This window comes from Electrophorus electricus, chromosome 26 (assembly GCF_013358815.1).
Source record: "Electrophorus electricus isolate fEleEle1 chromosome 26, fEleEle1.pri, whole genome shotgun sequence".
Taxonomy (NCBI): Eukaryota; Metazoa; Chordata; class Actinopteri; order Gymnotiformes; family Gymnotidae; genus Electrophorus; species Electrophorus electricus.
In genome coordinates, this window is record NC_049560.1 from 7,847,114 (window position 1) to 7,872,072 (window position 24,959).

Here is a 24,959-nt window from a genome sequence, read left to right on the forward strand (position 1 = left end):
CAAGAAGGAGTGCAGAATAATACCTGTAGTCATCTCGGGTAGCAATAAGACTAGACACATTGCGTAGAATACCTCCACCACTCTCAATGATTGCCAGCGAGTTGGTCTGACATCGGTAGGTAAGAGTACTGACCAAAAATCCAAGCGCACCATCAACAGAGCAAATTGCCACCTTATTCTCAGTGCTATGTGCTGATAAATTCCATAAAGCACTTAGAACACTTTTTAGGGTAGATTCCTGTGTAGAGATAAAAATAGTAGATTTAGTACATTTTAATGGGAACTAATATAATAGTATTAATTTATAAATAGGTATATTTTACCTTTGTAGCCTGAAGTGCACAGGTCATTAATGCTGACACGCTACCAACATCACGAAGGGCCCTCTTGCTGTTAATATCAGCACGCCAAGAAAGATTCCTAAGAATACTTGAGACCACCTGCATGCACAGAAAGCATAATGCAATTTTTTTAGAGGATGAATGGATAGAAAATCTTGCAAAATAAGATAGAACTATGGAATGCTTTCAATTTGCTATGTATTCTAAGTTTAAAAAACAATACATTTAAATTCCACCAGCAGCTGAATTTCACTACCTGCTGTAATTCCTCACTATCAGATGCAAGCTGGGCAACAATGGCTTGAAGGCAACTTTTCTTTGAGCAAAGTGTGGCCTGAAACGAAATAAAGACCATGGTATCCCTGTTAAAAAAATATATCCCAGCCATCTAGTTTCAGAAAAAATGTCATCTCATCGCTCTAGGTTAACTCCTCTGTATTTTAGTCTACCTTATTTACGACATCTCCATATGTGAGGTTAGTGAGTGCCATCCCAGCATATCTTCGCAGGGCCATGTTCATGGGCTCATTCTGCATGCCATACAGCTCCTGTTCTAGTTGCATTAGCTCTGCAATTGCCTGAAGACCCCCTAAATGAAACATACAAACACACTGAATGTTTTGCATAAGTGCAATAAGCTGTTTTTTTTCCCCCAGTATCAATGCACAGTGCAGAACCTAAATGTGATCCTGAGCCATCTAATTCTTGAGAATTCAAGAGTAAGGTGTCAGATTATATAAGCACTAATGTACTCATCTGCTTATTTTTACTTTACTATGGCTTGTACTTTTTACATTTTCCTGTAGTCTTATATAATTGCCCCATGTTACAAAGTAGGTCTGTTAAAGTCTTTTGAATGAGCAGCGGTTCCACATACCAAGTTCATTCATGGCCCTTCGGTACTCCTCCTCAAAGGAAAGCTTCATTATAGCACACAAGGCTTGGCAGATTTGGGGATCAACTGGCTCTGGGATGTCTGCGTAGTTCAGGTGCACAGTTCAAATCAAAACACGTGCATGCCAGCAATGTGGTATGCTGCTCTTGTTTCACAATACCAAAGATAAGGTCATAATTCATTTAGACTGGTTTTCATCATCATGCCTTACCTCTGATCTTCGTAGCACCGGGTGATGGCGTTGCGAGGTGGTTCTCTATCCAGTCCCAGCCATTCTCACAGTGTGAGCGGATCTGCTCTAGCACATGCAGGACCCTCATCTCACGCCGGGCTTGGCCCTCGTCAGGCTGCGAGTACACAATGTTGTGCAGGGCGGCGCTGGCTCGGGACCGAGCGTCACGGCTGCAGCAGGCCGCCCCGGGAGCCTCTGCAGCACTCACGTCGTGCAGCATTTGCACCAGTAAGGGGACACAGCCTGACTTACGCATGGCAAGGCAGCTTTCCTGCGAGCTGGACATGGCTAACAAGGTACGGGACATCTCTTCCCGATCTCTGGAGGCCAGCATAGACAGCAGCCAGAACACCATCTCCACCTGTGACGTATATTCAGTTCGCATTCAGTACAAACCCTTAAATAAAAGCAATATGTTGGGGACACCACACAGTGTTATTTTGAAAATAACATTTGTTATAAATTCTAAAAATCTTCACACCGAAAATGATGTGGATGACTGTGAAGATTGTCTACCATCTTAGACCGACTGTCATGATATGCTGTGCATTGGAGTTTGGAGAAAACACATGACACCTCCAATCCATAACACATAACGTGAGGATTTCTGTCTTACTTTGTTTCCTGCCTCTCCAGGTGCCTCAATAGTGCTGCTGCTTGCTCCACTTTCCGTCTCAGGGACAGAGACTTTGGAAAGGGTGTCACTGCTCTGTAAAAATGGAAACGAAGAAGCGTGCATTTCGTACACCCATTTCTAACACTGCATTCAGCACTTTGTGTGAGGTGTGCAGAAAACAATGCTTAATAGCTCTCTAAAATGACTCGAGCTGTCATATCACAAACATCTGATTTCATTTTTGGATTGATTTACTTGTGAAAGCTTGTCAGTCAGGTTTAATGCATTGGAAGGAGATGAAAGCAACAAAAAATGCTTTTGCACTCTGCATTCTGTAACTAGTCCGAAGGGCAGCATTCTAGCTGTAGCGTTCACATTTGTCAGCCCACTTGGCTCCTTTGCAAATCCTCCAACAGCCAAAGCAGTAAATTCATCCTTTCATCCCCTAGCCCATCGCTATGGCAACCTTCGGCGCCATGGGAAGGCATGTGATCCCTTGAGGTCTTCCCAGTCACGTGTGTGCTACACACATACAGTGTTGAATATCTTTAATAAAAGTAGGTACTGGTGTAATGGAACTAAGGAAATCAGTTGCTATGTCATTTAAACAATGTTAAAATATATACTCCATCTCTTTGAACCGAGTGCCAAAGTGATATCCGGCATTTGTAATAACATTGTTAATCAATCAGAAGATTGAGTTACTCAGTATTTTGTAGACTATACAATTTTATTTTGTTCTTAATTTAAATGAACAGCCAATATGGTATAAAGAAGTTGTTACTGTTTTGTAGGGAGCTCTGGGCTGACATGGCAGACAAGCATTCGGCCATGCTTCCAAATGACAGCTTCACAGTGGGAGGGCCAGACAGGGGTTAAGCAGCCAATCAGAAAACTGTGAGAGTGCATGCCCTGTTTTCTGCACAGCAACCTTCAGTGACAGCTTGACCTGCCAGACAGCAGTGCAAGATGAAACTGCATGGAATTATAGCACCATAATGCAGTATAAACAAAAGATGTTAAACAGGTAGCGATTTTCCCTAAATCTAAAGCTACTATCTAATGAACACACAGTTTGAACACAAATATTATATATTCTTCAGCAAAATTATATATTCTTCAGCATCAATATTAAACATTAGATATGGTACATATATACATTAAACAGTAAATTATGAGCAGATTAACTACAAGACTGACACACAGTATGACACATGTAACATATGAGCTGCAGGTTTTTATTTTGGTTATTTACACACAATTTAATAGTTAACTAATTAAATAGCTGATTTATATATATATATATATATATATATATATATATATATATATATATATATATATATATATATATATATATATATATATATGTGTGTGTGTGTGTGTGTAAGACGATCCAGGGAGTAACTGCAGTTTAGTAAAAGATGTAAATAACATCAAGTACATAAAGTTTCCTAGAAAAACAGGATGTCCTATGCAAGCAAAGTGTTTCTTACATTTTAGGAGGTGAAACCAGTTTACGTTCAAATCAGCTGTGAAAGCAAAGTGTTTCCCTAGAATCTTAGAATCTTCTATTTATGTTCTATTTATGTATATATCTATATCTAAGAATATATATATATATATATATATATATATATATATATATATATATATATATATATATATATATATAAAGAGAGAGAGAGAGAGAGAGAGACGAGAGAGAGAGAGAGAGAGAGAGAGAGAGTCACGATACAGCCCCTCCCTCCTCCTCAAACGTCTGTGTGTGTTCATTAGTGTGTAGTGCCACGCCCTCTCATGTCGTCCACCTGATCCTTGTTGTGTATTCGTCTTGAGTGTGTTTATATATGTCTCGTGTGTTGTCGTAGGTTTGTCAGTGTTTGATGTAATATAGCACGTTTGCTAAGTGTAGGTGTTTTGTGTTATTAAAGCGTTTGTTTCAACGTGCCTCGTCCCCGCATCCTGCTTAAGCCTCGTAGCTTCACAGAAACACGGACTGATCAAGGATGCCTGGGAGAGGAAAACGGAAGAGAAGGAAGGGAGGTAGATGCCTCCCACAGCCGTACAGGGAAGCCCCCCGTGACCTTGGGCACCTCCTGACGCCCACCAGAGGTGAGCGTGGGCCAGGTGCGGAGGCAGAGGACTAGTATAATGATTTCCACTCCTCCGTGGACTTCAACTATCCCGCGGAGAGGCCATCACTCATCCTGGCCTCGCTCCAGGGATCTTCGACGAGGGAGGAACCTGGTGGACGATTTTGGGGGGGCCCTGTATATAGTCTGTGGTCGGACTTGGCTGTGTCCTACGGAGACCAGCCGGATTATGAAAACTGGCACTCAGAGGTGGACTCCACTGGGTCCTACGACCCCTACTGGGAGGACTATAGGGGCTATGCTGGTTATGGAGCTATTAGCGAGGTTAGTCTGCGGTCGGACAGGGAGTCCGATAGAGAGGGGGACCCTCATAGGGATCTTCCCTCCTACAGCGACGCTAATAGCCCCAGCAACGATGAGTCCCCAGTACCCAAGGTTTCACCTTAGGCTCCGCCCAGAGTACGCCGCCCCGGAGCAAGCAAGCTGCCCTGGGTGGCTTGCAGGGAGGCAGTGTCATCAGAGGAAGACACTCCTCTCCCTAAGGTGAGAGGCCCCAAAGCGCATGTGCCTACGCCTAAGCTTCAGGGAGGCAAAAAGGCAGCGACACCAGTGCCTGCACCGGAACCGGGCAACATGGCTGGTGCGCTCCCCGGCGCGCATGCGCCAAAATCGGGACAGTTGCCGCTACCCAAGCCAGTCCTCCCCAGCCTGGTCAGCCTCCAAATCAGCCGATGACTGGTGGATTGTCTGGGGTGCCTTCTCCCTTCCCTGGACTATTGAATGTGTGGTGTTCATGTTCCTGCCCCCATTACCCTGAATATACCGGTAACTTTGTTTCCATCCCTGTTAGTGTATGCATTCCTGTGTCTGTCATTGTCCTCGTCCCGGTCCTTCTCCCCGCTGTCATGCTCGCGCTGACCCGTGGCAGGTTGTCTGGTCCTATTGCCTCGCCGTTTGGTGAGTTTGGCACCCGACAGGCTGGCGCGCCAGGAGTCGCACCCTTGAGAGGGGCTCTGTCACGATTTGGCCCCTCCCTCCTCCTCAAACGTCTGTGTGTGTTCGTTAGTGTGTAGTGCCACGCCCTCTCATGTCATCCACCTGATCCTTGTGTAATTGTCTTGAGTGTGTATATATGTGTCTCGTGTGTTGTCCTAAGTTTGTCGGTATTTGATATAATATAGCATGTTTACTAAGTGTAGGTGTTTTGTTATTAAAACGTTTGTTTCAACGTGCCTCGTCCCCGCATCCTGCTTAAACCTCGCAGAGAGAGAGAGAGAGAGAGAGAGAGAGAGAGAGAGAGAGAGAGAGAGAGAGATAGGTAGGTTTAACAATATCAGAGGCACAATATGTCAAAGCATCAAAGGGTCATAAAAAGATTAAAAATGCATGCTTAACATCCATGCTTTCAGTCAATCTTTCTTGTGACCAATATAGTGACAGTTCAGATACTGTGATATGTGCCAGGAGGAGTATAACACTAGTCATCCACTGATTTGTCTCAGGATTTACCAGATATCTTCTGTTCAATGAGAGATCACCATTACGGACGGTCGGTCTTTGTACTGTATACCATGCTTGGTATGTTATTTGATTGAGGTCAGATTAGTTTGTTTTGTTTGTTTTTTTTAAACCTCAGCATAAAATGCTTGCTGTCTGCCCTGTGCTGACAGAGGCAGAGGCTAGATTGTGATGTAGCATGACTGGGAGGCAGGGACCTGAGTCTTACCTGACTCTCTGACTGGGAGGCAGGGACCTGAGTCTTACCTGACTCTCTGACTGGGAGGCAGGGACCTGAGTCTTACCTGACTCTCTGACTGGGAGGCAGGGACCTGAGTCTTACCTGACTCTCTGACTGGGAGGCAGGGACCTGAGTCTTACCTGACTCTCTGACTAGGAGGCAGGGACCTGAGTCTTACCTGACTCTCTGACTGGGAGGCAGGGACCTGAGTCTTACCTGACTCTCTGACTGGGAGGCAGGGACCTGAGTCTTACCTGACTCTCTGACTGGGAGGCAGGGACCTGAGTCTTACCTGACTCTCTGACTGGGAGGGCTTCTCCTGGGAGCTGCGAGAGCCATGCGCCTCCTGTAACTCCTTCTCGAGTTGCTCTAGACGAGCCACGCGGATCTGTAACGCGTGATTATGGCATTTGAGAAGGTTTTAAATCAAATTAAGTGAAAGGTTAGGTTTCCTTATCAATTTATTTGTGATGAGATGCTAAGAAAGCTAGCATACTCTTAATTCAGTTAACCAACATATAATAGTAGTCGTAGTAATAATTTAGTTTGGTCCATAGTAACAATGTTCAAAAATGAATGCATACATAGAAATATACATAAGGCATTTAGTTTATAGAAAAAAAAAGAGAGGCTGTAACAGTAACACAAAACACAAGCAAAATCAAGAGATTCTAAACATTTTATGTACAATCCTCGTTATATCTCAGTTTTACATTTATCTACCAATTTAATTGATTTATTTTTATTTCAAAGTGAACTACACATTTTTAATTCCATGTTACAAATATTCTACAAGGTTACTCCTTTGACAAATTTGCATGCGATATATAAATCACAAGATATCTGGCTCTCTGTCCCACAGTTCTTACACCCTTAATTTTTTATTACCTGAGTTCTCTGGACCATTTCATCACTGGTACCAAAACGCTCTTCCATGACTGAACGCAGCTGCTGGGCCTCAAATTCTAACTGCTGGCGAATAAGGTCCATTTGTAGGGAAAACTGAGATCCAGAGAGAGCACATATACAAGTGGTCATTGTACTGCTCAGATCCTTCATAATCAAGGCATGTTGCTTTGAGACAAATTGTGCCTCTAAACAATTTGGCCCAAATATCCAAAACATCAATTTTATCTGTGCACAAGAATATCTACTCAGTGGCATAATAAATGTTATTTAAATCTGGGGCTTGTGGTCATCTATCAAAAATGCTGTGAATTCAGGTGACCTGGTTTTTAGACCGAGACAAACAATGGCTGTGTATTTCACAAAAGCATTATAGCTGGGGAATGTGGCGTGTGGAGTCTCTCACGGTGTCGATCCGGGGCAGCTCCACCAGCCTCTGCGTGAGAGCCTGCAACTGAGAGTAGTACCAGCGCCGTTCGTTCTCCTCTTTCTCAATTTCGCTCAGCAACATCGTCCTGCCAAAACAACAACATCAACACGCCATGCAATTGTTCAAGCACCAATCAAAAGTACCTTTTCAAGTTCATACAGTAGAGGGTGCAAGGATTTGAAACAGCCATGGATGGTATTGTTCCACGCAGTTGTGGAGTGTCAGGATTTGAAATGAGTAGTTTACATGTATTATTCATGTGAGGTGGCACTACACATTTCCTCTTTATAAAAGACATGCTGAAGAAAAGATCGCAGCACGATTTGGTAGTTTGTACCAAAAAGATCTGTCTGAATCTTACCTCTCCTTACAGAGCTCCTCTAAATGCTGCGCAGTGATGCGCCCCTCACCCATCATGGCGAAGTGTCCGGGGTGTATGGCTGTGCCCTCCCCAGATACAGTGGAACCCTGGCAGGACGACAAGCAGACAGGGCTGCGTGCTCTGCTCATGCTGACTGTGGAGGGAGGAGTCCGTTCATCCCCCTCGCCTGGTTGCTTGGCCATGCTCTCAGGGAATACCCGCAGATTGTGAGGCTGGTACTTGAGCTCATAATAGTTGGTTAAGTCCATGTGCAACTCTGAGAACAGGTTTGAAGTAACGATTTAATCAGGCTTTTCTCATGTTAACTATTTTATTTCATTTCATCTTATTACGTAATCCTGGGTTCATGTCGGATTTGCATAACCAAAAAGCTAACTTTTTTTTGTAATCATTTAATCAATTTGGTGTTCAAAATTATACTCACTTGAATAATTATCCATATTATAGCAAAATTATAAATACATATAACCTGAACAATGGAATGGTCTAAGTGTGCATGCTGGGTTTTGGCAACTGTGCATGGAATGCTCTGGTTACCTTTCAACTGGTCGAGCACATCTGCTCTCCCTGAAGAGGCTAGCGTGCAGGCCTCCTGCTCTAGCTTGCTCTGTAGCTGCTTCAGAACTTCCTAAAATGGCAGGAAAAAAGTTCTGTTTGCCTCTATGCAGTGGCCAAAAGCACATTGATCACAAGCAATGCCCAGGACCGCAAGGGTGCTTCCGGAAATTTAGAAGATGAAAAATTTCTGGTGAACAATAGTTTCTCGGGATTGTGCATCTGTATGCTATCCAGTGAGTGTCCCACTACATTTGATGACAGAATCAACTGACCTTCACAATAAAATCTTACCAGAGATTATTTAGCATCTGGGCATGTGTCACGTGTGGAATCACAGGACTAAAATATGACCCATAAGGCCACTGTATTACTAGATACGCTTAAAAAATATGATTGAAAAACAATGTTAAGTAGAGGTCTGAAAAGAGCTGCGAGTATGAAAAGCAAAGAATTCACAAGGGTGTTTGTGGTATCTGAAAATGGTGGCCATGACCAAGGGCATAACATAAAGTGTAAAATCACACTGTAAACTATTATGGCCACAATAAAAGCTACATTTATACTTAATAAACTTCCAAACTTTTTGAGACCATTATTTCAACTGCTAGTAGCCCAGCTCTTCTCAATGCAATTTATAAGACTATAACCTCATGTATGCTACATGTTATATATTACCTAAATAAACTCTGCAAACATCAGGATTTATGAATGAATGCAAATTAAGTCAAACAAGTAAAAAATCAAGCATTTCAAAAGAGTCAATTTGTTGTTTTTTTTCCTATTGTTAACCTTCATCTAGGGGCTTTCACTTAGATGGCTTTAAAATAAAGAGCCACTTTAATTAGTATGTTTCAGTCACTCAATGGCTTTGAACTGAATGACAACCAACAACTTTTTCACTTGGGTTTAAAAGGTTGATAATTCAACATCGTTTTTTGCATTGTAAGTGGTTAACCCACAGAATCTAATCCAAGCCGTTTGAATGTGTATATATGCCAGTGTGAGTTTAATTTAGAATAATCACGCAGATGAATTAAGACATATTTGTGCATAATAATCTGAAGGCTTAATGTTTTGAGCATCTGCATGGGTAAATAAGACAGGGTCCCATGAACTATGAGTGCCTTATAGTTTCATAATCTTAATTTTGAAGTGAGGCCAAGTATTCTCCAGGTCCTTCGTAGGCCTGTGCTGATAGTCAGCAAGTTCTTTAGAGGTTTTCTTCATTGCAAAAGATTTATATCCCCTTGCAACACAGAGTGGATCCAAATGAAGGGGTTGGCTTGGATGAGCAGGATTCAATGGATTAATGACCAAGAGCCAACCTTTTACAAAAAGAAAGAAAGCTAAAGGAAAGGGAACCTAAATGGCCTTACAGTTTTGTAATGATTTAACATGTCATTAGTATTAAAAAAAAACCTTACGCTTTTGGTTTCATGTGACACCCATACAATGATTAATAAACTTGAAACATAACTCTTATCTGGAATTCAGCATGAAGCTTTGGAGAAATGTGGCTATCAAACCTGTAACAGTAATTCTGCAATCTGATAGTCAGGATCAATAACAAGTGGTTCGGTAGTAAGCGTCACCTTATATTTGACCTTTTTTTTGCACAGTGTCCATCCTCTGCTGCTAGTTTCTTTACAGTAACAGGGACATTGTAACGTTTTCAGTGCATTTGCTCTGAGATTTAGGAGTGGCTCTGTGCACAGGCTTCATTCAGACTGTGAATTATGGCTGCTACCCATTAGTGTCTCCAGACATTTTGTGGAAAGTGGGTCGCCACAGAACTGAATACATGCAAATGGTGCCTTTCCATTTACTGCAAGGCTAACATGGAGAGCATATTGCTTGCTGAGATCAGAAAATAATATTTTAATGATAAAATGAAAATTACATCACATGAACATGCGTGTACTTCTCAGTTCAGAAACATTTTTGCTACTGCAGCTAGGTTAAGTTCAAATTTGTACTCTGGTGAATGAACAACCTAAGAAGGTCACTCTCACCTTCATGTCAGAGGTCTCGTTTTCCAGCTTGGACAGGTGGTGCGAGTTGTCCTCCAGCTCACGGCGCAGGTGAGAGTTCTCCTTGCGGAGATCCTCCACCTGTTGCACCAGCTGGTCATAGGAGGCCACTGAGTTTGACATCCTCACACGGTCATGTCCCTGAAATAGACAAAGGCCACACGTCAAAACAGCAGCAAGACCATCAACAAAACACAGAAGCTTAAAGATCGTTTTGATCAGACAAGTACTGCTAATTTGTTTAGTTAAGTCTAAAGCACATTTCCTGCTAAGGCATTTTCATATCAAAATTCAAAATGTATTTGTACAGTGCTTTTTACAACAGATGTTGTCACAAAGCAGCTTATACTTATTCCAAGTCATATACTGTGGAAACCTTTCCACTGAGAACGTCTCTTTGGTAAACGACACCACACTTGAGATTTGCTATGTATGTTTCAATTCATTGTTGTGACTTTAACAATGAAGCAGCAAGCTATATAAACTCGACTCAATCACCTGTCAAACTCAGTTTATTTCCATTCTCATAAATGTTTTCACTTGGCCATGCCCACTGAGAGCACACAGACAAGAACAGATAACCCACCACAATAGCAGGACCATAAAGATCTTGTTACAGTAGGTGATCCTGTTACTCTGGGCGATCCTGTTACATTTGACCCACAACATCTTACATTTGTTTGATGCACAGAGGGGACAACAGATTTAAATTGGATTGAAATTACTGCTGTGTCCTCGGTCTGTGCCTTATATTTGGAATGAAACCCGTAACACTCCAGAATCTCATCTGCACCCTGACACCAAACTTAACATTATATACTGCCAAAAAAAAGATAACTTAATAAAAATTCCACATATGATAAATTCAGGATCAAAACAGGTACATTCACAAGAAAAAGAGGTTACAATTCCACAACCCAGGTTTCAAAGTAATGAAAATAATTTCCAGTTTGAGCAATGATCTTCATGAAACTAATTTGTCAGATACCACCAGAGTATGAGAATAATAGGAATCCAAGAAGGTAGATGTGTTTTGTAAATAAAAAACCAGGAAGATTTTCAAACACACTACTGGTTCTATTTTAGCCTAATTATGCTAAAGGAGAGTTTCTCCGTGTGTTTATTTTTCCTTATTATGGCCGGATTCTCTCCTACACTTCCTTTCTGTTTCTATTATATTCGCACAGAAATGTTCTCCACGAGCGGCTACTGTCTGGAAAGGGGGAAAAACACGAGGCTCAGAATATTGTATTTCCCTGCCATTTCCTCAGTTCTGCACTGTCTGCACTGCAGTGCTGGAGATGGAGCTCTCTCTCACAGTACTCTCTGTGATGGAGAGCTACCCACTAGAGAAGCTTTGTTGTTTCAGGCTTTGCTGTGCAGTGCCTTGATGGGGGAGGTGAGTTCCTCCGACTTCTAAGCCATTTCTACGAAGGCTGGCACAAATCCGTGCAAATGGGGGGAGTGTGCACAGTACAGGGGTCACGCATTAGACCTCAGCATTTGGGATGCTTGCGAGGTATAAATGCCTCAAGCTCAAATTTAGTGCAATGCAGATGACACATATTTATTCTCATTTGCTATCGTACATGCTGGACCTGGGATGAAACTATGGAGGTTTTGTGCCGTCTAATGACTTAGGACACAGGGACAACTGATGCAAAAATTTGACTATTGTAACTCAGAAGGGAAACCATTTTGAGTCACCTTCTAATTTTTAATTTTTAAAAGTCATATTGTCACTCAAAGCTCAGTATTCCGATCCAGGTATCTTTTTGTAATGGCTAGTCTCCAAAAAACATATATAAACAGGTAAATAAATAAATAAAAGTAAATAAATAAATAAATAAAACATTGAGTTGCTCAGCCATTCGTAGCCATCTGTTTGGATTCTGTTGAAGTACATTTAAGGACAGGCTCAGTTATGTAAAGTCAGTTCACAACTTCAGAATCGATCGATCATATCAGAGGAACAGCGATCAATGCTGAACCAGCTCAGATGGAGTGAGAAACCAGGGGCTTGGTTTTCATGGCTGACACCAACTCCATGTCATTCACATGGAAAATGCACCAACTGTCAGCACTGTAGGGCAAAAATGTATTTAAGGGGGGGGGGGGAATGCAGTATAACAGTTTCTGGTGGTACTTGCTGCATATAAGGACACATCAGTATAGGCTATCTGTTCATTTGAAATTGCATGGCAGGACCAGGAGTACATAAATTATTTTAAGACATTTGGAAGGAACAGTTTTATAGCGCACAGTTTGAAAAGCAAGGATAATAAAGAAGGAAGTGATGGCATGTGGGACAATCCTCAGGGATTTAAACACAGATGGTTCATCCTTTTTATCAACTGGTCTAAAGGAGTGAATTCATGACCAATTGGGCAGTAGTCCCTGGCGTCCCTCATTTCTGAATCTTAATTGGCTCCTGGCTATGTGTGCATTGCGGTAAAGGCTGCCTCTTAAGCTAGGAAATGGAGCCACTTTCTTCTCTCTTCTCGGCTGCTCTCCACCATGTTTTTTTAATCTTTATCTTCAGTACGGCCATCTGGGTAATCTGTTCGGAGATCCGTCCCTTGAGAAAAATAATTCCGGTGGAGCCAAGAGACATTGATAGTGCGCTGCCAATGAGGTGTTGCCACTGTACACCGTTACCATGGTGACACCCAATCCCTGTCCTGGGATGGGGGTGATGGGGTGGGGGTGATTATTTTGCAGTTATATGGAGAATCATAAATATATAAAAACAAAGTGCTTCTATTTTGGTGCAGTTTTCTGTCTGGTCAGCTACTACATCTACTCATTCCTGAGTTCTTTTGTACACTATGCTCCCATGTGTGGTGTTTAACAAAATAACTGCATATCTACCATATCTAATATGTATATTTTGCTATATATGAATAATCAAAATACTATGGAGATTGCATAACACATCTGGCTGTTTTCATTAATGATAGTTAATACATAGACACTATTGTTTGCCCTTGAACACTCGCTTTAACAGTAAAATCATATGTCCACAAGCACATGAGCCTGGCATGAGCAACACAACAGACTACAGGATCTAGTTGCTGAAAATTCTTACATTCCACTGTTATTTCTACTATGGTTTAAATTAAGACAAAGCACAAAATAAAATGTCATTAATACCCAAAGAATATAAAAATATAGCCTTATGATGTGGTCAGCTGGTCAGGTCAAATCATACACTTTGAAGCACAAATGCAAATCAGGTTAATTATCAAACCCAATTTTACATTAGTTGTATGAATCACGATAAAAACATTTCAAGTATTTAGAACCAAACTAAGCCCCTGATTCGTTTACACCAATTGAGAGCAAAGAAAGGGTTGTTGAGAGACAGGGTCAACAGCATAGGGCCTCGCTTCTCTAATCATCATAGTCTTAAGATCATCTTAAATGAGAGAGAGAGTGTAATACTCTCTCCATCATTTAAAGATTTTTGTTTTATGATGCTTTTGGGAAACCCAGCCCTGTTGGTTTCATCATCTAGATAGCAAACAACCTACCCAGTAACATAATTCCAGTCCTGTCTTTACTAGAGGCTATTCAGTCATGCACATGTAATAGTATCCAATAGGTCCAGGACATATTGACTGAATACAATTACTGTTCATGAGGTCCAGTGAAACAAAGCAGCTCAATCACAATCAATGTAACATACATTTCAACCTTTCCTTTTTGTAGAAAACTGTGTTAATTGAGAGAAGGCAATTGGTACGCAGTGAATGAACTGGAAAAATATTATCTTTCATTATCAGTGAAGCTTGAATATGGGCTTGGAATAATGCTGTTAAAATTGAGGAAAGACCTTGTAGGAAAACAAATTGCAATAGATGCAGAATGACCATTTCTCTCATGTGAAAGCAGGATGGTAATAAAAACAGATGGATGTAATTTTGGCAGAAGCCTGAATTCTGATATTGGCCAATTAACTGCGCCGAGAGCAGCAGGAATGAGAACAAAGAAGATGGAGTGCAGTAAGCTCCCCCACCCCTCCACACCCCTCTTCTCCCCCCCACCCACATAACCCACCACCCATTTACTCCTAGACTGTCTGGTTGCTATGGAAACGGCACCTGCACCGGAGGGTGGCATGCCTGCGAGTTCTGATTGTGAGGCAGGGCGTTCTGTGTTTCTTTATTCCAGCGAGAACACTCTTAGTGTACTCTTCTGAGACCAGGCCGAGCACAGGTCACATCGGCACTTGTTTTAAACACAGCCTGCTCGTTAAATGTGTTCTATAACGAGACATTTGGTTTTAAAATAATAGTCCATTCTGAAATAAAACTATTGAAATGTGCACATTTTTTTTAATGGACCGTTCGGAAATAAAATGATTGAAATGACATTTAAAAAATAGTATATTGTGTTTTTGACTAGCATCATAATATTTAACCTAAATACTGTAGATGCCTTGAAAAGAAAACCAAAAATGAAAAAAAAAAGAAAAACAAAATAACTGTTTGTTTTTTGTTTTGTTTTGTTGTTTTTTGGGTTTTTTTGCACGATGGATTATAGTTACCATAATGACATAAAGAAGGTGAACAGTAAACTAAACTTGTATAAATGGGTATAGATGATGAGTAGTCTCTTTGCACTCAGCAGGGCCAGGCAGTAAGTGTGGAATGCTGTGGATAGGTGCCCTAACTCTGCCCAGGCCAACAATGCCAAGGGCTTTTGTTCATAGAGTAGCAGAGATTTCTCATCCACAGTTCACTGAATTATTCACCAGACCAAGGGCCCTGATAATGGTTTAATGAGTCATCACCAGTTTTATCTCTGCAGTTCATAATTCTGATACACGTAAGGGGTTTTTCTAGACAAGCAAACCTATGTTCCTAATATACTCCAGATAAGACAAATACACATGATACTGTATAGAACTTGTCCCTGCAAATATGTGGATTTTGAATGATATAGGGAGAGATGTATCAGAGGGAGAAGACCAAAACAACTGATATCTTCTCAAATGACTTCCAACTAGTGTTTGTTTGCACCAATTTGGCACATCACCTGTTCCTAATTACAGCACCATGTTTACCTTCATCAAGAAGAAAAATTATGTTGAACAAAGCTTCCCTTAATAATGACTTTGTCCTGTAAGTGTGACCAGTTCATCACTGAGTAAAGACCAGAAGAACAAAAAGTTGTAATTCAGATCATTTAAGAGACAAAATCCAGCAATGCTTACTCAATGGTCACTTAAAGCAGCTTTAAAGATAAGCAGAACCGTGACTCAGTTACGTAAACAAGGACGTTGGTTCGTGTTCAGATGACACCTTATGTTATGTTGGCCACCCCCAAAATATCCACTTTGCAGTAGAAGTCACAAATGAAAAAAATAATGACTTAAAGGAATCTTGTAAATCATTTCATCAGCTAATCTAAAAGTAACGTACATGTAATGTAATATAAATGCAAATGGTTGGGGAAAACCGAAGGTTTTTTTTTTTAACTTCCTTTATCTTCTTTCACGTTTTACATCCTTCAGTGAAATATAAGTAAAGTACAATAACTCAAGAAACAGACAGACATGACCAGGAAACTCAGCAGCCAAGCAGAGGGACAAAACATGATAATAATTAAAAAAAAAATTATGTTTATGCAACTGAATAAAATATGTTGTTAGTGAAAGAGTTGTCAGTAGTTGTGAAGTTGTATTCCACTGGATTTGTTCAGTTCAAGTAGCTGAACCAAGTGAAACTCTGAGAAAAGCCTGAGTAGCAGTGCTCTGGCTGGGATGCAGTTTTAAAGATTCAGACAGGAATTACAGTCCTGAATATGGCATTGCATTGCAATAACACCCAAATCTGATCTATCTGACTTCACACACCATCATTTCCTAATTGTATTAGTCAAGAAAATGATATCACAGGTGAAAACACGAGCTCATGATGTTCATGTCTTCCCTGAAATGCATAAATTAGCATCACATAAGAGGCCACAAAGTTTCTAGCTTTTCTGCAACTCATCCAGGGGACCAGCGACCGGCTCATCATACTGTGTACCCCTGCAGCATTACACTCGGGTTTCTGGCAGCACAAGATTAGATGCAATAACATGCAGAAACAGGAATGCTGTTGGCGAAAAATGAACAACAACTGTTTCTTCAGAACTTGAGGGCCTCTGTGTGTTGCAATTAATGTCCTATTGCATGTGTGACGACATGGGTCACGGACATTCGTAAGTTTTTCACATAGGCAAGTAGCTATAGTTCTCATGACGTATTTTATAAGACACAGCCATGTTACATTTTACTTTATTTCTATCTGTCTCTGCTGTTTTCCTTTGCACATCAGTGCATATACCTCCATGTTCTCGTTCAATTCATGCACGCCAAACTCAACCAGGATTGGTTCATATAACCCACAGAAATTTAGATAGATCACATTCAGCAGTAATTTAAAATATTCTAGGCCACAGTGGTAGACCATCCTAATGATTGACTAAACATAGTTCTACTACTAGCACGAAGGCTACCAGTATATGCACATCTACAAAGTGCCTTCAGTAAATTACTGTTATTGAACACATCAAATGCCTAAATTAATGTATAATAATGCGTTTATCTCCGCCAAGAGAACCAACTAAACTATTTTATTGATTTCTCTGATCCCAAAGGTGTTTGAAGATTACTTTCAAACATAAAATTGTCTATCTCTGTAAAATCTTTTGTCCTTTTGCTTTCTGAAACAACGCTGTGATCGGGATGGTGACCATAGAAGTCGCAGCGCCGGTTCCGTTTTTCCTCTTGGTTATAACTGACGCAATAATATGTACCCGCACAATATTCGTACTGAGCTGTTATTTCGGGACTCTTTTATTATATCTGGCCGAATGTTATGTTTTTCTTCAAATATAACCCAAATATATTCGTCAACTAATAATTCAAAATACTCAGGTAGAGCACATACCTACGATTTCGCTGTCGACCTTGGTCGTGGCTTCGACGTCAGAGTGTCGAGGAGGGAGGAAAAAACGCCTTGTGCAGTGTACCCTAAAAAATCTTAATTTCCCCGAAGCCTACGCAGGTAAGCCTAGACTCTCTCTCTCTCTTTTGTCCCTCGACATTCACATATATGCCATTTGCGAAGCGATGGTACGAGCAGCCATGTCAAGTGCTCCCTCGTCCTCATAAATATTCTCATCAGGACACCCTTCCTTTCCGACGACACAAACAGCTCATTCATGCGCTACGGACCCGTTTGGTCAACAGATTCACGCATTCCGCTGTTCTGCACAGCAATAATACGCGATTTAAATGTATTAACGCACGAATCTTACCTCATTCTCAGCAGCGTGGATGGTACTGGGCGTGGATTTGGACCTATCCTTTCTAAGACTACGCGCAGTGATGCTGCGTGGTTTGATGTCACTATCCCCACCTCCCTCTCTCTCTCTCTCTCTCTCTCTCTCTCTCTCTCTCTCTCTCTCTCTCTCTCTCTCTCGCGCAGGAAATTAAATTCTTAAAAACAACCTTTAAAGGTTGTTATGCCCAAAACCTGCAAATGAACCATCAACACAAAATATATCAATCTCTGTAAAAATAACTAAATAATAATAATAATAATAATAATAATAATAATAATAATAATAATAATAATAGTAATAGTAAGTAGTAGCAGTAGTAGTAGAAAAAGAAGAAGAAGAAGTTGTTATTTGGTTTGAAGGAATTGTCTTATGGTTTAATTGTTTTGATGGAATTATTTTATGATTTCTTCCACTGCACTGCAAGGGAATATATCAGCCTAGATGGACATACTGCATAGGCCACCTGAGTCCTATATAAGGTAAGGTTTTCATAGTGAATTTCCATTCCAGTATCATATCTTGATAACAATGCCACTCAAAGACTATATTAAAAAAGAATGTTAGGATTTGTGACAATGATACACATTTAACAGGGTTACATAAATAATTGCAAATAAACTTGCTGATTGCAATCATATGTTAAAAAGCTGAAAATATAAACTATGGAAGAATATCTTAAACCAAATGCTTACCATTTCAGGTTAAGCAAATCTATCTGTTTCATTTGATACATCATGGCCCTCAAAACTGCAGAAAACAGACATTTCAGAGAATGTATAATCATTTAGAATATACTGCTGATTACAGATTTAATACTTTTAGTTGGGTAACCAGTAATCTTCTAAGGATATTCAATGCCTGGTCTTGTTACTGTGTCAATACTTTGCTGATTTCAGTAATACCTGTAGGGCCTGCTTCATATGCTGCGAAGAGCCTACAATATGAAGACCACTGTTCTTATGGTGAGGCACCATATGAAGGCCTCTGTTCTTATGGTGAGATACCATATGAAGGCCTCGGTTCTTATGGTGAGGTACCATATGAAGACCTCTGTTCTTATCCTGCAGTACCATATGAAGACGTCTGCTCTTATGATATTTGCTTTGGTTATAACAAATGAAAATCTGGGAGGCCAATGTGAAAACCTTTGTGTGGTGATCTCATTATGAAAAGTCTAAATTGTTGTAATAGAGATGTCCACAGCATTATTACCTTATCAGTCTTTAATCAGTTAATCAAACTTAAAATAAACTTAAAGTTAAAAATAAATAATGTTTTTTTAAATCTGGATGTATATATGATGTTTGATGAAACTTGCATTATGGATAAATATTTTTCTTTTCATCTCATTAGAGCGGTGAATTTTCATTTGTAGTTACTAGTTAAAACCATCGGAGGGAGACATAGGATAAGTTTTCTGAATATCTAACGGACAGACAAAGCTAGAGGCAATTTTTAATCTTAGTTGATGGCCCGCCATGAGCCGTAATCCAGAGTCAAGAGTGATGTTTAGAGAGGCTTTGTGAAATTCGGTGGTCTGCATTACTTTACAAGTAAATAAACAGTTATTTCTGATAAAAGGCCCGTAACAAGGCCGTTCTTGGTCTCGCAAGAACAATCGTCTGCTGAACTGATTATGTCAATATTCGGTTCAGATAGGCCCGAAATAGCCAACCTGTGCAGCAAATAAAAAAAGATGCGCTGTAGTGGCCGGTTCACGCAGAGGCGCACGATCGTCATTAGTCACAAAACTGCTAATTAGCATTTTGCGTAGGCAAATCTAGTTCCTCTGAAATCTGGAAAATACTGTCAACGAAGAATGAATAACTGTTTAAAAAGTATGTTGATCGATTGCTCACCACTTAGCGCAAACATTTCTAGAATTGGGTGAGATGGTCTATTTTTTATTTACTGGGATCAGTTATTGATAGCTTTTCTAACAATCAAGGCGGTCTTAAGGATGCAAGTGTTGGCTTTATCTCGCTCTCTCACTCTCTCACTCTCTCTCTCTCTCTCACACACACACACACACACACACACACACACACACACACACACACACACACACACACACACACACACACTGTCCACGTAGCGGACAATGCCGAGGAACGGGACACAGTCATTCCCACCGAGCGGGGGTGAGCGAATTGTGCGTGCGTCAGAGGACGTCGTAGGATAGCTGGAAGCGCATGTGAGGAGCAATAACAGCAACCTTCAGTTGGGTGGCATCCTTCGACTTATGCCATGCAGATTAAAAAGACAAAATGAGACGGGATCGGCGTGGCATAGAATATAACATATCTGTCGCACATTTGGTTACCTATTGCTTCCTATGATTTATAACTAAAATCTTTGGGACACTGCAGAACGGTCGCCAGGTAAGACGGCATTCCACACTCTTAATTTAGATTTTACTTTGATTAGAGTCGCTCGCCAATCGCTCGTGTATGCTGTCGCGCAAATGTCTCTCAGATGTCTTTCATGCGCGTCCTTGAATGTCGTGTGTGATGCACCGCGATGTTGGTCGAGCGAAACACATGGGCACGCCAAAGCAATGACACCGAAGACGTGCTGCTATTTTAGCATTTGTGGCCAAGGGCGAGAGCCGGTCCTTTGATGGCGAGGGCCTTCTTTTACCGACCATCCAAAATCAAGACCTTCCACTCCCCATCCAAATAACCGCCCCGCTCTCCCACTCAGAATAGGACAGTGTCATTGATACTGCATAGAGGGTTTTACAATAATCCAGCCTTGCTGCTGTATGCAGATTAAAAAAAAATATATCAAAATTTGGTCGTGAATGAGAGCATGCTTTTAAATGGTGAATTCACTTACATACTGGTTATTATTATTTAGCCGTTATGTAGCACGCATACTCTATCCTCTGAAATGGAATGGCCTACGATAAACTACCCAATGAATTACAAGTCAGTCGTCAAACACAGACGGAGTCGTTGAATTTTGATAGTTTCGTGTTATAAAAATCGGTGTCCCTGTGTTGTATGGCATCGGAGAAACATATCCTGTGCGTTTGAGCCGCAGTGAAGGATTTGGATGGCATGCTGATATATCACTGAAGGAACACCGAAAGACCATGGAGCCTCATGTTTCTGACCTTTGCGTGAAAGAAAAGTCATTACGACGAACTACATTTCAACTGTTACAAATGGATCTTTATGAACGTGTACTATTTTTTTAAACACAGAATGAATAGTTATATTTTATTAAATTGGACAGCAAAGTATAATTTAAGATAAATGCCACGGCATTGCTTTGTGAATACAAGTGAGCTTTGAAGTTAAGCTCCGTTAGCACTTAAAACAGTTGTAACGCCACATGCATGTTGCAATAGCTAAGTCAGAATACAGTCCGAACTAAAAGATGCCATTTTCTAATGGCTGTAATGATTATTTAAATTTCAGAATTTTCTCATTAATTCTGTCATTAACCCGATCAAAGAGAGTGAGTTATATACTTTGTTGTTGTTTTTTTTCATCCTTGTGGTTATAAGCTACTTTGATGTAAATTAAACCTACTATTTGTTGCCTGGTTACCAGAGGAACCAAAATGACAGAGCAAAATGACATATTTGTAGCCTTACTACTCAATGTGAGAAGTCTGTTAGTTTGCTCGCTCACTGTGATGTTTCCTTGGTATCCCTGTTGATGTCCTCGCACTCCAGCTTGCTGTCTCTCTCCCCTGTACCTGCCCCTAGGGCCTGTTCCCACAGTAACCAGAGAATTCCCAGAGTTCCAAAAAAGACGCACAGAAGAGATGTCCCAGGGATTCAGACAAAGAAAGAATCTATGCTTCTTGAACAAACACAGTGCACATGAGTCAGTCAATATTTTAATCATGACTAGCAAATAGATGAATGGCTATAAAGATGCAAACTGAGTCCTATTTAATTTTTTGGCAAATAATTCAGTGGTGCTCCTAAGGGTATGGATGAGAACTAATCAAGACAATCAACATGTCTTTCTGAACCACTGGTCATGTAGCACTGTCGGGCTTCTTACAAGAGAGCACCAAACACTCAATTTTGTATTAGTTTGTGCTTAGTGATGAGTCAAAGAAAGACAAGGCCATCCTTGTTCTCAAGGACCTCTGACCATGGACAACACCCTGGACATCTGGGATCTGAGATCTAGCATCTTGCTGGGATCTGAGATCTGGAATCTTGCTGGGTTCTGGAAGGTGACAGACTAAGCATTCATCAGCTTACCCTTTTAAATGAAGTAATAGATCTGGCTCAAAGCTATATAAAATTTAGTTACATATAGAGAGAATTGTACAGATGTATAGTTATTTATTGTAGTTATCAAAATTCTCCACAAACAAAAAAATGCATTATAGAGTTTAGGCATGATTTAGACAGGTGTCTTCATAAACCACGTTAAGTAAGTGATTCTTCTTAGTCATGAAACCAGACATTTCCAAGGGAGAGATTCCAGTGCTTTGCATCTTTGCATTTTTCTTTATTATCCTACTGGCCACAGGAATGCTTTCACATGCTCAAGTGTCATCTATTACCATCGATTATGTTCTCCTGGTCAATGTTCCATTTCTTGTCTTTTGCTGACTACATGACCTACATTGTGCTGTCGGCCCTTTAAGAACTGAATGAGACGCCGAGTTGTTTGCACTGCCTGTTTATGGTAATCAGATGCGTAAGCTTTGTCTGATTAATGCAAATCAGACAGACACCTGAATCTCACATGAAGGAGGATAAGATCCTACACTGAACAGAAAATGGAAATCAGACAGAAATCTGAAGAGTGGAAATAGCCAGTGCGATCTTGCTGTCCACAGCAGACCAATGGCTGCGGCTGTTTCACAGCAAGATGAGTGAGTCATTAATAGATTCTGACCTTGGTGCTGATGGCAGCAGAGAATGCACTACCTATTCATACATGTAGACACAAGCACACACCAGCACACACAGGCAGAGACTAAATAATTGTACCATGCAAGAGTGCAGTGATTTGTTAGAACATGACTAATCAGCAGATGTCTGTAATGCACTGTACTTATTGATACATTTGAGGATAATGTGTCTATAGAACATTATACTTGCAATCTATTCAGGGTCATATCTATATAAAAAGTTGGCAGGTTATTTGGAAAAGAGCCATGTTATGTGTTTATTGGCTGGATTTAGAAATCAAAAGAAATTGCTTTTGAATTTGTTTCACATGAAAGACTATTGAGACGGACGTTTCTGTTCAAACATTATCATTTGTTATACCCATCCATGTAAATATATGACCATGGTAAGGAAATATGTATCAGACATCAATAATGTGGCATGTCGCATATTTATCAAACACACTTTCCTTTTTGATTTTTTAGATCTCAGGGTATCATTACGTGAGAACACTGACACGCCCTGAGTCAACTGTACCAGCATGCCAGAGCAGAGTAACGACTACCGTGTGGTGGTGTTCGGGGCCGGGGGAGTGGGCAAGAGCTCCCTGGTCCTGCGCTTCGTGAAGGGCACCTTCAGGGACACCTACATCCCGACAGTGGAGGACACCTACCGGCAGGTGATCAGCTGTGACAAGAGCGTCTGCACGCTGGAGATCACCGACACCACCGGCAGCCACCAGTTCCCCGCCATGCAGCGGCTATCCATCTCCAAGGGCCACGCCTTCATCTTGGTCTACTCCATCACTAGCCGCCAGTCCCTGGAAGAGCTAAAGCCCATCTACCAGCAGGTGCTGGCCATCAAGGGTAATGTGGAGGGCATCCCCATCATGCTGGTGGGCAACAAGAGTGATGAGACACAGCGGGAAGTGGAGACCAGGGAAGGTGAGGCCCAGGCCAACCACTGGAAGTGTGCCTTCATGGAGACGTCAGCCAAGACCAACCACAACGTCACCGAGCTCTTCCAGGAGCTGCTCAACCTGGACAAGAAGCGTGACATGAGCCTCAACATGCGATCCAGCAAGCAGAGGAGGGCAGACAAGCTGAAGGCAAAGTGCAGCGTGATGTAGGAGCCGAGAACGCGCGAAGGCGGAATCACTTCAGCAATGACGTGACTCATTGATAATGTACAGAAAAGTCTCTCATCGCATCTAATCCCCATTCCTTTGGATCTGAATCAGGTATTTCTTCGGTGCACAGTCGACCAACCAGACTCATTTTCTTTATATCTCTCCTTTGACTCGTGTAGTGACCGCTGGGATCTAGAGCGAGTCTTGAGATTTGACTCCAGGCATTTAACTGAGTTGTCATTGACATCTTGAGTATTAACCTGCCACTCTTCTCTCTCATGCTCCTCGCTCATGCACAGCTTTCAACAAGGTTTGTGTTCAGCCTGCGGAAAAAAATATGTTTAAAAAAAAAAAAAAGGGAAAAAAAAATCGCCATTGTGGTCACTTATAGGCCTGTGTCTTGTAAAAGATTTCATTCATAAGCCAGATAGAAAAACGTCTTGAACTGGTTATGCACTTTATTGTAATCTCAGCGGGCAGACAGGACCATGAGCACGACACGACAGCAGCATTATCCCGCTCTTCCAAACGAGACATGAAAACAGCACAATAGCATGTTAGAGGTCAAAAGATTTGGGACCACAGACTTTCTTTGCTGGCTTTATAGTAGTACCAACTGGTTCAGTAAGCAAAAGTGAATAGTGAATGATGCATATTTGATGATGTAGAACCACCTTCCTCCTCATTGTGATAGAGAGTTGTCATTAAGTACAGAGCTTTACCTAAACAAAGCACAGCAAAGCAGTTTTTAAATAGCGATCAGTTCTGAAAGCATTCTTTTTCCAGTTATTCGTGCCACCTGAAAACCTGAAAATATGCATTAGTCATTTAACTGATAACATTTAACTTGTGTGTGGAATTCTAAATGAAATCTAAACGTGTATTACTATCATTTGTATTGAACCCCCTTGTACAGTTCATGGTTTTCTTTATTCAGTGTGTAGATTTACTCTATTTAACGCCATTGCTTTAGCAATACATTATATAAAAGCACTTTTAGAATCTTGAGCACATTGAAAACATTGAAAATGAACCTTTACGAAAATGTTTTTGTCAAGCACTCTGCGTTTACAATTTTAAAGCAGGTACAGTGTTTATCTAATAATATTGTGTGAAGGACCAGAGATAAAAATAAAGAAGCACAAACGTATGGTGTATAACAAATATTTGACTTTTGTCTTGTTCTGTGGTTTTGAAATGATGACAATCATGTGAACAATAATGTATTATTAAAATAGTATGAGGTAAAGAGTTATAGGTATGAATATTTTGCAGCAATTTAGAAAGGTAAAAAAAGAAAGTACAGCAACAGTTGCAAATTTTATGTGGTTATGTATTATGATATGCAAAATCAAAACAAATTAAGAAACTGGTAAGTTGTTTTATGTTTCTAATCAC

General features: G+C 40.8%; 2 protein-coding genes across 4 annotated transcripts in view; one reads left to right on the forward strand and one right to left on the reverse strand.

Annotated features, from left to right (window-relative positions):
* The window catches only part of apc2 (APC regulator of WNT signaling pathway 2), a 25,397-nt gene extending 7,786 nt beyond the window's left edge, over window positions 1–17,611 (reverse strand). For 2 of the 3 annotated variants that reach the window (XM_035523187.1, XM_026996725.2), the window contains exons 1-14: window positions 17,536–17,611; window positions 10,207–10,365; window positions 8,174–8,264; window positions 7,616–7,892; window positions 7,231–7,339; window positions 6,807–6,920; window positions 6,211–6,306; window positions 2,085–2,177; window positions 1,448–1,829; window positions 1,219–1,317; window positions 791–930; window positions 598–675; window positions 324–440; window positions 24–238 (exon numbers count right to left, since the gene is read on the reverse strand). In XM_035523187.1, coding sequence (XP_035379080.1) covers window positions 24–238; window positions 324–440; window positions 598–675; window positions 791–930; window positions 1,219–1,317; window positions 1,448–1,829; window positions 2,085–2,177; window positions 6,211–6,306; window positions 6,807–6,920; window positions 7,231–7,339; window positions 7,616–7,892; window positions 8,174–8,264; window positions 10,207–10,347 — 1,952 coding nt within the window. In that variant the 5' untranslated portion in view covers window positions 10,348–10,365; window positions 17,536–17,611. Of the gene's footprint in view, window positions 1–23; window positions 239–323; window positions 441–597; window positions 676–790; window positions 931–1,218; window positions 1,318–1,447; window positions 1,830–2,084; window positions 2,178–6,210; window positions 6,307–6,806; window positions 6,921–7,230; window positions 7,340–7,615; window positions 7,893–8,173; window positions 8,265–10,206; window positions 10,366–17,165; window positions 17,385–17,535 lie in introns of those variants that run through there. The other variant, XM_035523186.1, reaches the window with a different exon arrangement.
* Window positions 17,612–19,662: 2,051 nt separating this feature from the next.
* On the forward strand, window positions 19,663–24,725 carry diras1a (DIRAS family, GTP-binding RAS-like 1a). The gene is made up of 2 exons (XM_026996537.2): window positions 19,663–19,943; window positions 22,918–24,725. Exon 2 carries the CDS (start codon window positions 22,974–22,976, stop codon window positions 23,559–23,561), a length of 588 nt encoding a protein of 195 aa, XP_026852338.1. The 5' UTR covers window positions 19,663–19,943; window positions 22,918–22,973; the 3' UTR covers window positions 23,562–24,725.
* The last annotated feature ends 234 nt before the right edge of the window (window positions 24,726–24,959 follow it).

Coding starts and splice junctions, on each gene's coding strand:
- diras1a (XM_026996537.2), top strand. CDS start 22,974: ATGCCAGAGCAGAGTAACGACTACCGTGTGGTGGTGTTCGGGGCCGGG.